The sequence below is a fragment of the Peromyscus californicus genome, unplaced genomic scaffold, assembly GCF_007827085.1.
Source record: "Peromyscus californicus insignis strain IS unplaced genomic scaffold, ASM782708v3 Scaffold_21__1_contigs__length_65335640, whole genome shotgun sequence".
In the NCBI taxonomy this organism is placed as follows: domain Eukaryota; kingdom Metazoa; phylum Chordata; class Mammalia; order Rodentia; family Cricetidae; genus Peromyscus; species Peromyscus californicus.
The window spans coordinates 11983281-11998475 of NW_026294514.1; the positions used below are offsets into that span (position 1 = coordinate 11983281).

General features: G+C 44.4%; 1 protein-coding gene across 2 annotated transcripts in view; it reads left to right on the top strand.

Annotated features, from left to right (window-relative positions):
- Positions 1-15195, top strand: part of LOC128117541 (aldehyde oxidase 3) — a 91821-nt gene that overhangs the window by 66254 nt on the left and 10372 nt on the right. Inside the window, exons 31-34 of one of the 2 annotated variants that reach the window (XM_052749506.1) lie at positions 3576-3690; positions 5886-5951; positions 7451-7639; positions 14945-15112. In XM_052749506.1, the coding sequence (XP_052605466.1) occupies positions 3576-3690; positions 5886-5951; positions 7451-7639; positions 14945-15112 (538 nt within the window). The remainder of the gene's footprint in view (positions 1-3575; positions 3691-5885; positions 5952-7450; positions 7640-14944; positions 15113-15195) is intronic. The other variant, XM_052749507.1, reaches the window with a different exon arrangement.

A 15195-nucleotide genomic window follows, 5' to 3' on the forward strand; every position in this document is an offset into this window, starting at 1 on the left:
GGTGGCCTGTGTCATTCTACAGCTATTCTCTTTAGAATAGAAAAGAGCTTAGGAGATGTGTGTTCGGTTGTTTATATCTTCAATGTGATCTCTATTGCTTATTTCATTTTCACTGGAAGGTTTTCATTAGAAGTGCTATATTATTCTAAAAGTAGATAATTTTGAGATTAGTCCAAGTTTCCTAATTGCAATTTATTTTATTTTATTTAGTTTTTCAAGACAGGGTTTCTCTGTGTAGTTTTGGTGCCTGTCCTGGATCTCGCTCTGTAGACCAGGCTGGCCTCGAACTCAGAGATCCGCCTGCCTCTGCCTCCCGAGTGCTGGGATGAAAGGTGTGCGCCACCACCGCCCGGCCCTAAATGCAATTTCTTATTCACACTACGTACAAATTATGTTATATACACATACTATATAACAGAGGTGTATATTATCATAGATTTCAAGGTTTCCTGCTAATGCTCCTATGTGTAGAGTGGACAGCTCAAGACATAGCGACACTAGCAAGTTTTTATATAGCCTAGCATGAACTTAATACTTATGCTTTTGGTCCTGATATTTAATAGGACCCAGGATTTGGTGCTTCTAAACACTCTTGACCTTCAGAAGTCTTGCCCTGCAGCCTGTCTCCTGTCATATGGGAGTCTCTAGAAGCCATGAGTCAAGCCAGAGCCCAGAATAGTTCTGTACAAATAGGATAAGAAGTTGTGCAAAGTAAGTTAACAGTTTCTCAGACAAGGGTGCTTGTCCAAATAGGCAGTAGATATCTCACCAGAGGCAACAGAAAACTAAGCCTGTTCTTACCCCATGAGCACAGCTTTTGTGATTTAGGCGGGAATAGTGGTGAGTTCTGCTGATGTCTAGCTCTGGTGTGTCTGGTGAGACACAGCTCGTATTAAGGAGATCTTCAAGTGTCAGTCGCTCAGGGAAAAGGTGAACTTTAGAAACTGGAGTGAGAGTGCTCAGCTTTGCTCAGTCTCATAGACAAGACCATGGAAGACAGGGGCACTCCAGAGTAGGGGTGGTAGCCATCCTGAGGTACACCAGAAGCTAGAGAGGTGTGGGTTATTGTTATGGTTTTGGGTATGGTTATGGTTTGGGTTTTGGTTGTCCATGTGTTTGCCCAACAATTAAATAGAAGCTGAGTTCTGAACAAAGCTAATGGAATAACCTTCTTTTGTAGATTTTCTTATATTCCATTTATCCACTTATGGGCATTGTAACTTTTTAGAGTTGGGTTGTGGAGAATCAACCTAAGAATCCTGGTGAAGTACTACTATAAGCATATGGCCCACAACATACTAAGGAGAGAGTGTGTCTGATCAAATGACAGCATCAAATAATACCTTTCTCACATTGGTGGATGTACCAAAATATACTGCGGAAGAACAGCTTGGAACAGCAGATCCCAGATTACTTAGCTGCACTGCTTAAAGCACACTAGAGAGATCTGACCACCCCCTTTCCCATGGTGACATGGCTATAAAGACATGTTCATTAACAAAGCGCTTTATAGTGGGTTGACGATTTGTGAGCTCTTGGATGAGTAGTGCCGGCATATATAAAAAGGTGAGTTGCTTATGTGTGGCTGGAGCCAAGGCCAGGCACAGAGCTTCTCAGAGCAATGACCTGTGTTAGGACATGCAACCTTACAAACACATCAGCTACTGCTGCACCGTTCACCTGGAGGCACTTAGCCCTAAAGAGTTTTCAGTAATAGAGTCTGCAGATTGTTCTAAGTGAACCAGACACAGTGGCGCACATCTGTAATTCTCGCCCTTTCAAGGCTGATCAAGAGTTTTAAGATAGCCTAGGCTACACAGCAAATTTTAGGTTACTTGTACTACTCAGCAAGACCCTATCTCAAAAAGACCCAACAAAATTAACCTGTAAAAACAATGATTCAAGTGTGAGATAATTTTAGAGCAATCACAATGAAATAGAAACAAAACAAAACACTGACAAGAGACGCTTCAGACTCAAGATTGAATTGTAAAGTTTCTTCATGGAAAGAATTCACGTGTGCATATAGAAACCAATGCACAAAGATTCAAAACCTGCATGTGGGCAATGAGTATAGATTTTATAGTGGCTTTAAAAATTGGGGCTTGGGGTATAGTTCAGTAGTAGAGTACTTCTCTAGCATGTACAAGGCTCTGGGTATAATCCCTAACCCCCCCCACACACACACACACGTACACACACACGCGCACACACACGCACACCCATCTTATTTAAGGCAGTCACAGAAGAACAAATACCAAATGATAACACTTACATGAGATTCCTAGAAGAGTCAAATCCTAAGGCTGAAAGCCGAGTGGTAGCTGTTAGGGAGAGAGGGGATGTTGTAGGTTTCAGTGTTTTGTTGATACAGAGTGTCACTGGGAAGAAGAGAAAGTTCTGGAAGGGATGGTGACTATCTTTATTTGTAAGGGTTTATCTAATGTTATGGACCCACACAATGCCCAAAACAGTGATAAATCTCAGAAATAGGAATCTGTGGGTTTGTTTTCAAGGCAGTGTTTGTAAGTTGGCATGTTTAGCAGACTCTGCTAGATAATGAGTCCAAATGCTTTGGTCTCAGGTGAAAACTTGGCTACAGAGAAAATATTTCAAAGCTGGAGAGAAAGGCTTGATCATGGGACCTGGATATCCATCTTTGTGAGATAAAAAGCAGCATCGGTAGTAATTGTCCCTCGCTGAAGAGAGCAGACCCGGCCAAGTGAAACCAGTTTTAGTGACATGTTCACCCCAGCTCTTCTAGCTTTCACAGTTCTTAATGAGATTCTGGACCTTTTGACCCCATGACTGCTCAACATAATTTGCAAAGCAATGCTAAATCAAAAAGGTATTTTGATCAGGTCTCCTGTAACATCACAGCAGTAACTCCAGGACCAGAGATTGCCACCTGCCTCTGGACCTGAGAGATGCTGTCCTTGAATTCATTTGAGCCTCGCCTCCAACAAAAAGCACACTCCATGCCACCGCTCTCCAGCCAACAAGGAATCGTTTTTCAAAAAGAAAACCATGTTCACTTCTCTTTCTTTTCACAGTTGTGATCACTTAAAATGATGTTGGGTGTTGTTTTTGGTTTTGGTTTTGGTTTATAAACAGTGTAGGTCTTAAAGGTTTTACACTTGCTTAAAGTTAAAAGTGGAGTCACTTACTGAAACCTCACATGAAGTGCATGTCCCTCCCTCCTCGTGGTAGGCATGTTCCTTCTCCTCCAGGCCAAGTCCTTCGCAGGATTTTCAGAGGCTCCACATTCTGTGAATAATTTACCCCTGAAGCCACCTGGATTTCTCTCATTTTGTTTGTTTGGTTTTTTGTTTGTTTGTTTGTTTGTTTTGTTTTTTTCTCCCGAGACAGGGTTTCTGTGTGTAGCTTTGGAGCCTGTCCTGGATCTCGCTCTGTAGACCAGGCTGGCCTCGAACTCACAGAGATCCGCCTGCCTCTGCCTCCCGAGTGCTGGGATTAAAGGCGTGCGCCACCACCACCCAGCCATCTCCATATTCTTAGAGACAGTCTCACTGACGAGCCCCTGTCCTGACCACTGGCTGTGTCTGTCTTCTCAGGGGCTACCAAGCCGACATGGACTGGGAGAAAGGAGAGGGTGACATTTTTCCCTATTTTGTTTTTGGAGCCGCCTGTTCTGAGGTTGAAATCGATTGTCTGACCGGCGCTCACAAGGCAAGTGGCAAACACGAGTGACCAGTGTAGTCGGTGTGTGTTATGAAGGCGATGTGGCCTGCCTTCATTTGCATGTCACATGCAAATATGTACTAAACAAATTTTGGTGCAAGCAAGTGTTCATAGGGAATGAGAGGGAAGGAACAGGTGCAGGCATGTTTCGATGGAGCTGGACGACCCTTGGTGGTGGGAGGGAGAGGAGGTGAGAAAGGAGAGCTGTGGTCATCCTGACTTGGGTGTTTGGACCTCTGTCCCATTCAGGTTTTCCCTTTCCGGAGCCAGGACACATAACTTCAGTTATGAATTCTTGGTCTCAGTTGTCGTCTGCCAATAACTGTAGAACAGAACTCTGCTTTTGTAGACCACTAGCATTTATACACATCTTTGAACTCAATGAAGAACCTTCCAGTCACTTGCTTCATTGAGCTCCATTAAAAACTCCGTGAGCTAGAAGTTATTATTGATCCTCCCACTTACTGATAGGAATATGGGAGCTTTACAGGAGTTAACTGGCCAAGTCCAAGTGACCATTACTAAATGGTGTAGCAAGAACACACAATCAGAGATTCTCGCTCAATACTGTTCTCAACACATCACGGTAGTTTCAGGTTTTGCACAAAAGGAATTTAAAAACGAACATCCCCAAACAGCAAGCCACTGTCCGTTCATCCACAGTGTACCAATGTGCATTAAGGACAATTCACCAAAGATCTGGATGCTCAGGTCCCTGTATGATAGACAAGGACCACTGCTGACAAGCAGTGTCTGTGGGAATTTAGAACTGGGCCTTGAGGCCTGCTAATTCAGGTCCCTGCAGCATCTCCACACTGAGGATGGGTGACACTCTGTCCCGGGGTATGAAATCCAGCGTGACATGCCTGCTCTGTGGTACCATACACTAGCCTAGTGATATTGGGACAGTGACATTCTGTAAGCTTTCATTCTCTGGCCTGCGGGGGGTGCTCTCATAGACACTAGATACTAAAGTCTTAGACCAGCCACACTGTAAGAGGGAGGAAATCAGGCCAGGGCAGCCAGGAATCAGTTCTACAATGCGGAGGGGCTGAAATCCACTCTCACCAAAGTGATCCAGGGCTTCCCAAAACTGCAATGGCCACCTGGAACTCAGGAAGTGATCAGCCAGGAGCGCTGTCCCCTTGGGTTAAGGAAAACCCTGATCTAAACAAGGAACCAGATGACAACCATAAACCATAAAGGATACAGGAAGCTGCATCCTTTTCATCCCATTGGCAATAGAACCGGAAGAATGTGTGTTTGAGGCCAGCATGCACTACATAGAGTTCCAGGTCCAGCCTGGGCTACATAGTGAGAACCTGCCTCAAAAAACAATAACATAGTACAGGGGATGACTTATTAATCCTAAAAGAAAACCCCCTGCCACAAATTTTCAACACAAAATAACATGCTTTTAAAACCTCTTCTACAATATTACTATTTTAAAATAGCATGCCATGTATTTTTAAAATATTTAATTCTGATAATTTACTTTTTGTTGGTGGTGTTGTTCCAAGCACAAACAAAATACAAGGAGATTCTTTATTAAGCAAGGCAAAGAGACGAGGTGGCTGAATTTGAATCGGGCAGAAACAGCAGCAAACAGCTTTACAAGTGTTAATTTTAAGAGGGAAAAAGGGGAGGTCTGCGTTAGAATGAGTTAGGACATGTTGGTGAGTTCTGATTGTGTATTTTAACTAGGTTAGTCAAAATAATACATTTTGGTTACTGGACCTTGATGTTTTGATGAGTGTTCTCATCTGTGTATATAATTTTATGGCCTTGTTTTCTTTATTTCATTGGCTGTCATGACCACTTTACACATTATTACTTCATAACCATTATTTCAAGTGGCTGTATAATATTAGGATTGAGCAAGGTAAAATTTCACAACCTCAAATTTGTAGGAAGGTGGGCTCATCTCTGGTACTTGTGAACTTTAAAAATTCTAGCAGACTCCATGTCAATAACTCTATGGTCATCACTTACTCAACAATACCTGGTTCGTATTTATCCCAAGGAGCACCTCTTAATTAATAACATATGGTATTCTTATGACCTTTACCAATAGTAGAACTTGGTCGTGGTCCTTTAGAATCACCTCTTATGCCCTAATCAAAGAAAACATTTATTGTTGATAAGAGGAGTATATACAGCAATCACGTTTTTGTTCTCCACAGAACATCAGGACTGACATTGTTATGGATGGATCTTTCAGTATAAACCCTGCTCTGGACATAGGCCAGGTAGGCAATACCTTGTTGGTGAGGTAATATCCAAATACTTCAAACACTAACCACATTTTCACCTGCTCTGGATACAGGCTGAAGGAAGCAACTCTGTTTTCTGGGTATCACTAAATAGTTTATCTATTCACTAAGATTGTTTTCACTGTCTTCTTCTTTTCATTGTCTTACACATAATAATGTATCCCAAGGAGTGGGAATGTGAGTAAAAGAGTGCACACTTCAAAGACAGGAGTATGGGTTCCACTTGGGTGTGTTGACTTGAAGTTGCTTATGAGAGACCCCAGTGAAACCACCAAGAAGAACACTGGTCTTCAGGCCCTGGGCAGAAGTCATATGTTTGGAAGTGGTTGGAGGGACAGTGGTAGTTGAAACCACATAAGCGTCAGGATCATGAGAGGGAGAGAGGAAGAAGAGAGAGAGGAGAAAGCAGGAGTGGGGGAGCTTGAGGGCTTTAACTCCACAGGGAAGGATCACACGCGTGTATTCACTATGGTTTTAACGTAACCCCAATATTCAGTACATTACAATATGAACAAAGACAGTGTTTGAAAGTCTCTTTCCACACAACATTTGTAACAGTGTTGAAAAGTCTCTTTCCACACAACATTTGTAGACATAGTCCCCAACACTGATTTTTTTTGTTTGTTTTATGTGTGTGAGTGTTTTGCCTGCATGCATGTCTGTGGACCACATGTGTGCCTGGTGCCCACAGAGGCCAGAAGAGGCCTTTAGATTCCCTGGAACTGGATTACAGACAGTTGTGAGCGACCATGTGGGTGCTGGGAATGGAAACGAGGTCCTCTGGAAAACACTGTTTTTTTTTCTTGACTCTCATTTTTGTGGAGTTAGATTCAACTCAAATAGCTATTGAACTTGGGGCTGGGGATTTATAGCTCAGTGGTAGAGCGCTTGCCTAGCAAGTGCAAGGCCCTGGGTTCGGTCCTCAGCTCCGGGAAGAAAAAAAAAATAGCTATTGAACTAAAAAAATAATGATCAAATGATGTTAAAATTTTGACTTTGGAATGAGGCAAAGGGTGTAGAGGTGATCTGATACAGACCCATTGCTAAAAGTATGTGCTGAAAAACTCTTCCCTGAGAAAGAACAGATCCAAGACCTGCTGTCATCCTCAGAATGGGCATTCTAGCAACCAGAAAAAGAAAGGTCTTTCCATTCATTGAATGACTTGGGGGTACAAATAACTTGTTGCAGGTCCCACAGGGGCATCAGACATCTGTTTCTAAGATCACTGCTATGCAAATGACTTATCCAACCATTAAAGATAAGCGTTATTGTTTCTGCAACAAGTCCTGTTAGTTTTCTGAAATCTACCCAGGGGTTTCAGAGGCCGTTGTTCACACCTGCAGGCAGAACACGTGGAGCTAAGAGACCTAGACTCCAGAGGGAATCAGTCTTTTGAAAGATGACATCCTTGGCTGATGTTTGGAAAGTCAGCACATCATTTCAAAGATGACATTCATCCATTTCTGTGTCTCAGATTGAAGGCGCCTTTGTTCAAGGTCTTGGACTTTACACTCTAGAGGAGCTGAAATATTCCCCTGAAGGAGTCCTATATACCCGTGGTCCGAGTCAGTACAAAATACCTTCAGTTACCGATATCCCCGAAGAATTCCATGTGTCCCTGCTGACACCAACCCAAAATCCAAAAGCCATCTACTCTTCTAAGGTAAGTACATATGGTCAGGCTTCGTTCAGCTTGCCATTTATCTGTACATGTTCCAAACAGTAGCCAAAGAAAGTGGACAGAGGCGTGATGTGTAATCGCTTCTCTGTCTTTTGGCTGAGATCAAGTGTAGGAGTGATGATGTAGCTCAGTGGAGGAGCACTTGATTGGCATGCACAAGCCCCTGTGTTCTATCCCCAGTATCACAAAAGAAAAAAGGCTGTATTGACATCCTCCTCTGTAGCCAGGAGGTGGTGGTGCATGCCTTTAATCCCAGCACTCGGGAGGCAGAGGCAGGTGGATCTCTGAGTTTGAGGCCAGACTGGTCTATAAAGTAAGTTCCTGGACAGCCAGGGATAAACAGAGAAACTCTGTCTTGAAAAAAAAAATAATAATCATCCTTTGAATAGTCATGGTGGTGCTTTCCACCTGCAGGACTGGAGAATTGGTCACTGTTTGTAATGTGTGGAAACCCTGAGAGGATGGGGGCGTGAACAGAGAAATGTAAATAAGACCAAGGCGATACTTTTCAACTAAAGTCATTTCACACTTCTCACCCTAGATCACATTACATTTGAGCATGTTAATTTAGCGTATAACCTACTCATTTCTCAGCTCTGTAATCTGCCTTCCATCCCACCATGCTGTTTAAACGACTGTCCCCAGAGACCTCAGTGCTGCTGGGTGCAATGAAGGACCTCTCTCTAGCCCTTAACCTACTTGACTTTCATTGGATTTCTTCTACTGACCTCTCTCAGTCTCCGGGGGGGCGGGGCACAACCCTTGCCTCTCCTGTGTGCCTCTGCCTGCTCTTTGCTTTTTCTTACTGGTGATTCCTATTTCTCTGACCAACTTTCTATAGATGCATAACCTCACCCACTAGTAAGGAGCTAGCTGTGAGCATTGGAGGAACACAGCTGTATTGCCCCCCCCCCTTGTGTCTTACAGTCCCAAAGCAGGGGCTAAACATGAGAAACATATAGTACGCATTAAATGGGTTGAACTGATCTTTGTCTTTCTCCATCCAAACCGCATCTATGGCTATCCCAAAAAATTATTCTATCCATCGGCTTCTGTGTTTGTACACACACACACCACCACCACCACCATACACATACACTCCACACACACTACATACGCACATACCACACACATACCACACACACACACACTCACCCTCAGTACCTTGAATATTGTGAACAGTCTAGGAGAGAATCATAAAATGAACTTACTAAACCACCAATTGTAGCTGGAGAGTTTCTCTTCGAGTTCCACCAAGCCCCCACAGTCCCGTAGCCCACTTATAAAATAAACACACAGATGCTTATATTATTTAAACTGTTTGGCCTAATGGCTCAGGCTTCTTGCTAGCTGTTCTTATATCTTAAATTAACCCATTTCTATTAGTCTATAAGTTCTCAGCTCATGGCTTACTGGTATCTTCTCGTCATGGTGGCTGGCAGCATCTCTCTGCCTCAGCCTTCCACTTCCCAGAATTATTCTCCCTCTTTGTCCTGCCTATACTTCCTGCCTGGCTACTGGCCAATCAGCATTTTATTTATCAATCAATCAATCATCCACAGCAACCAATCACCAATTTAATGAAGTTTAATAAGAGACAATGTATAATAAAAAGAAATTTGGTGAAACACTGCTCTGAAATATGCATATACTATTTCTTGTCAGAAGCATTATCAATATAATTTGTCTTGTAAGCAACATAGAGTGAGGTGTAAACTCCTCATTCAGCCTTAACAAATGTCACAAGCTTAAATCCATTCCAGAGTAAGTTTCAAAGTAAATAACTGGTTTTTGGTTGGTTGGTTTTTGATTTGTTTGGTTTGGTTTGGTTTTTCAAGACACGGTTTCTCTGTGTAGCCTTGGATGTCTTAGAACTTGCTCTAGACCATGCTGGCCTCAAACTCATAGAGATTTGCCTGCCTCTGCCTCCTGAGTGCTAGGATTGAAGGCGTGTGCCGCTGCTGCTGCTGCTGCTGCCGCCACCGCCGCCACCACCACCACCACCACCACCACCACCACCACCTAGCTAAACTAAACAATTTTTAGTTTCATAATTCATAAATTATGAATGACTTCATAAAAGGCTACTCAAGAACTAGGGGCTTGTATCACCACATGAGGTTTTCTCTTTTAACTGGACTTCACTAAAGGAAAATTAAGAAGATCACAAGTATTTTGCCAGAATCCGTTTTTCATAGCATTGAAATAACCTGCTCTGGGAAAAGTCAATTCTTGTGAACTAGATGGCAGGAACCAGAGACAAGCAACATCCTGTAGAACTCTGTGCACATGTTTACAAGGCTGGTCTGCTGCAGACCCTGCTCGGGGCCATGAACATGGCCTGTGACCCTTGCACTTACCTCTTCCCAGGAGAATGTACCTATTCATACCCTGAGAAGGAGATCAGGGATGGCACACTGCCCTCCTGGATGGTGACGGTCTGTAACCCTGGAATAGTCCACCTGGTTGCCAAACTCGAGGGACTGTCACCTGTGCAGTTTCACAGCCAGGGGGAGCAGGTCACACGATATTTCAAAATCCTCACTACGCTCCACCTGTCAGGTGTTTATTTTCAATCAAGCTGAGTGTAGGTTAGAAGACACTTCTTGATGTAGAGCACTACCCATCATTTTCTCCTGGCTTCCCCTTCCTCCCCACCTTACACTGTCCCCATTAGGGTCATAGAAGAGTAGGAAGACCCTCGTCCAAAGGCTGGGCTTGTCAGGGCTGTCCTTTAGCATAGTGTTTGGACCTCAGGGGCATTTGTCCTCTGAGAGTCTGTAGCAATTATGACTTCATCTGCACATGTGGAGAGACTGAGTCTCTGCACTTGTCTTGGGTGCTTCTCCACAGCCCAGCACAATTGCACATTGCTTCACAATGAGGGTACGTTCCAAGAAATTTGGGTTCGGTGATTCCATAGGAATATCATAGCATATACCACACAAACTTAAATGGTATGCATCCGTCACTTGACATGGTCCCTCTAGGTACCTGGGAAACACAGTAAACATGCTACACGAAGCTGCTGCCAATATGACACAGCATTCTGGTTCACAGTCAGCTTTTTAAGACAAATGTAAGTGTATTCTAAAATAGCAACAAAATAAGGCAAACATGAAACTAGAGCACAGTTGTTGATTACCAAGTATTGTGTACTGCGGGTACTTGTATTGTGGAAGTTTTGTACAACTGGCAGAACAGTGTTCTGTCGAGATCAGCGTCCTCACAAACACCTGGACAACATGTGGTGCCATGGTGTCACCTGGTCATGATGTCACTAAACAATTATTGAGCTCCCTTATAAACATGTGGGACCACTGTTGCATATCCTGTCCATCACTGATCAAAATACATCATCAGTGTAGGACTGTACCCAAGGTGTGTTCACCTAAGTCATGTGGTTGTTTTATGTCAACCAGGAGAAAGGGGGTGCCTTCTAAGGCAGCGAGGGAGTTCTACATAATAAGAATGGGTAGAGACACCTGTGACATTGCTCAATACCAAACGGCAGGACAGGAGAGCTCATCCCGTAACCTGAATAGCCGGAAGAGTCAGGGTTTGATGATTTAATCTGTTCTGTGTTGCTGTATCAGAATACTTGAGACTGGGTAACTTACAAGGAACTTAGTTCAGTCTCAAAGCTGGCAAAGTCCAAAATTAATGAGTCACCCCTGGTGGTGACTTCTTGCTGCTTTATGCCATGGTAGAAGATACAGAATGCTAAGACCAAAAAAAAAGGCCAAGCTCACCTTTATAGCATACCCACTCCTGCCATAACATTAATTCATTCATGAAGGCGGAACCCTGATGACCTAACAACCTTGCAATGTATAGAGAATGAGTTGTCAGCACATGACCTTAGGCAGACATGTTCCAACAACAGTAACCAGTAGACACAACCAGTGTGTGGGAGACGCTGACGCTAAACGCAGTAGGGCATGTTATAACGTTTGGGAATATGACCCAATTCCTTCCTTATAAGTTACCCGAGTCCCGGTCTCCATATCTAAAATGTGACAATGGACGTGCAGGCTTTGTAGACCTCAAAGGTTAAGGACACTACCCGTGCAGAAAGTGTGGCAGTGGTCTGTTCAAAGTCAGCTGAGGACGATGCTAGCTGCTAATGTCACTTAGGTATGTCAGTCACTTGTGCGTGGCTGTGACAGATAATACCTGGCAGAAAGGACTTAAAAGCAAGATTCATTTTGAATCGTAGCTTCAGAAGATCTACTACATCATGGCAGGCAGACCAGTTCACGGTAGCCAGGGAGCAGAGAAGTAGGGGTCCTGACTCTCGGTTTCTTTTCTCCTTTGTCCCCTTCTTATTTTCTCTGACACTCCGGCCCACAGGATGGTGCAACCCGCATTCAGATCAGCTCTCTCTACCCCTGGGTGAATCCTATCTGGAAAAGTATTCACAAGCATATCCAAACATGTGCCTCCCCAGTTTTCTAGGTGATGCTAATCCAGTTAGGTTAACAATGAAGATGAGGCAATCATTCATTCTGTGCCGTTGTCTTAACTAATAAGCAAGAGCTCATCCATGTCAGATAGTCAGTCTTTCATTGAATATTCAAAAATACCTGAATATGACAGTTGAACTTTAACCATGAAAGACACAATCCCTATTTTGGGTCAAGGTGGTGGCATTGTTCATCAAGGCTTTCCTGGTGTCCATGATAGACAATCAGTCATGTATTTCTGGCTAATTTAAGCCTCTTGAGGAGTCTTTGATCACCAAGTACGTCCCCTGTGGATTTGATGGTGGAAAGTTGCCAGCCCAGGATTGTGTGTATAGTCTAATTGCTCCTCATAAATTAAGGAAATGGGTATGGTTCACGTGCCAGTCTCTGGAAATTTGAGTAATTTTCTAGGGTGCAATTAGCTCTAGAGCCTGGTATACTTAGATTGGGGGGAAAGGGGTTATGTAGACTCTGGATTGATTCTAATGTCAATCTCTCTCCCCCAGACCTAGACACTCGGCTTTCTCAGGAGCATTCAGCTCAGGTTTGGGGTCCTAAGCCATGTTGTCTAAGCCTGAAAAACTCCACCTGACCCAGTTCTGCCACTTGTAGCCACCTAAGCCCGTGCAGAGCACTCAGAGTACAGGGCACTCACTCCCCCAGTTTCTAAAAGGCATAAGTAGTCTAACACAAATGGGAAGGCTTGCCAGCACATGAAGGAGACAGGGACGGCCATCTGCCATGTGATCATATTTGATGCAATGATGGACCACCTACACAAAGGCAAACCTGTCAGACTCTACAGCTTGGTGATCCTGTAGCTGCCTTCTTTGTGTAGTTGAAGGACAAAATGGCTCAGTTTCAGATTTCTCATAACATATCCCCATCGTCACGTGTCACGACTATACAGAAACACAGCCACAAGATCCCTTTTGCCTATCTCCATCACTCTGACCCATCGAGGACAAGGGGTTATAGCATGAGAACCTGATGGCTTCTCCTGCCAAGGAGACCCATCTATTGAGGAGGGCAGACCTGAAGAGCTGACTGGACCAGTATATGTGGAATAATAACGTCCTCAAAGGCCTTGGATCTTCCCCCACCTATCCACCAGCTAGTTCTCAGCATTAGTCACTGCTTGAAGGATTTCTTTGGCGTGTTATGTGAGTTAAGGCATACTTGATGTGTTAAGGCAACAGATTAACCACAGAGTACAAGGCTGGGAAGAAAGGTATATGATTCAGAGTAGAAATCCTTTGATGGCTTCCCTTGAGTTGACAATAAGTCACAGCTCTGAACATGGCTTCCAGAGCCCTGCATAGTCACCCTGGCAATCGTTACCAAGGCTTCTTTCTTGTACCGTCCTTTCCGTGGTGAAGTTACATAGCTTTTTCAGTCCCTTGGATGAAGCCAGCTCTTCCCCCTTCCCAACACCTTCGCAATGTTGCCCTGCATCAGTTCTCTAGACAAACAGGACCAATGGCTTCTTTCTGGGTATTGGAGATACACGTATGTGTTTATGTTAGACATGTGTGTTATGTATGTATGCATGTGTGTCGATATGTATATTTGCATGTGAATCTACATATGTGTGTCTATAAATCTATACACACAGAGATTTATTTTAAGGAATTGGCTCACATGGTTGTAGAACTGACAAATTCAAGATCTGTAGGGTGGTGGGCAGCAGGCAAGGAAGTCAGGTGTGGTTTCTGTACTGATGCCCTGGGGCAGAATCAAAGCTAGTCATTTCTTTTCTTTTTCTTTTTTTTTCTTTTCTTTTCTTTTTTTTTTTTTGAGACAGGGTTTCTCTGTGTAGTTTTGGTGCCTGTCCTGGATCTCACTCTGTAGACCAGGCTGGCCTCGAACTCAGAGATTTCCTGCCTCTGCCCGCAGAGTGCTGGGATTAAAGGAGAGTGCTACCACTGCCCAGCACTGAGAGACTCTCAATGCCAGGCACCATCCACCATGGGATAGAGTCCACAGGTGTGCCTTGAAAAAGTTTTGACTCATCGTAGTTCTCTCCAAACCTTGGGAAAGCGCTTGAACCCCTGCTGTTGACTTAATTCAGACCAAGAAAGATAAGTCCTTGGCACGGGCCCTTCTAAGAGTGTCAGCCACTAACAAGCTGTTCCTCTGCCTTCCTCATCCCTTAAAAGCCCAGTTGGCACAGTGGATGGCTTCTTCTGCAACCACATGGTCCCCTTGGGCATGGGCATGCCAGGCCTTAGCCAGGCTATCATCATTTGGCAAGTGTAACCAGCATTGGGATTATTACCACCAGAATGGGGCTCCTTTGAGTCCCAACAAGCTTCCTAAACAAATAGAAACTGGCCCCGTAGCAGAGTTCAGGCCTGTTCTGGAAGGGATCCTAAGGGTGGTTGGAAAGGCCATCATCTTGAGAAATGAATGATCCCCAAGTAGGCTATTGTTTAGAAGAGGCAATCCAAAAAATACATGCTGAGTCCTTTGTGGATTTGTAGAGCAAGCATTAACCACACCCCACCATGACCCAGGCACTGGGCACAGTTAAACACCCCAGATTCTGTCAGAGGGCCTACCCGCCTACCTGCGAGATTGCTACAAGGACATAAGGGCCAAAAGGGGGTGACCCCTTCAGAAGCACTGAGTCAGCTCAGGCCAGCTCCATGGTGTGTGTGTGTAGACATGTGTGAATGTGTGTGTGTGTGTGTGTGTGTGTGTGTGTGTGTGTGTGTGTGTGTCCGTCCGTCCGTCCCCATGTCCGTGTGTCCTGCCCCATGGGTTGGCTGCCCAAGGCCAGGTTTCTAAAGGACTTCTCATTTTGTCTTCCCCTCCCCAGGGCCTCGGTGAGGCTGGATTGTTTCTGGGCTCTTCTGTGTTCTTTGCTATTGTTGATGCTGTGGCTGCAGCTCGAAAGGAGAGAGGCTTGCCCCCACTGTGGGCGATGAACAGCCCGGCCACAGCGGAGCTGATTCGAATGGCCTGCGAGGATCAGTTTACGGACCTGGTATGGGACCCCGTCCATCTTGTCTGTGAATGTCTGCAACCCCTTTCATGGTTCTTAGCGCAGGGACAGAGGACATGGGTCAG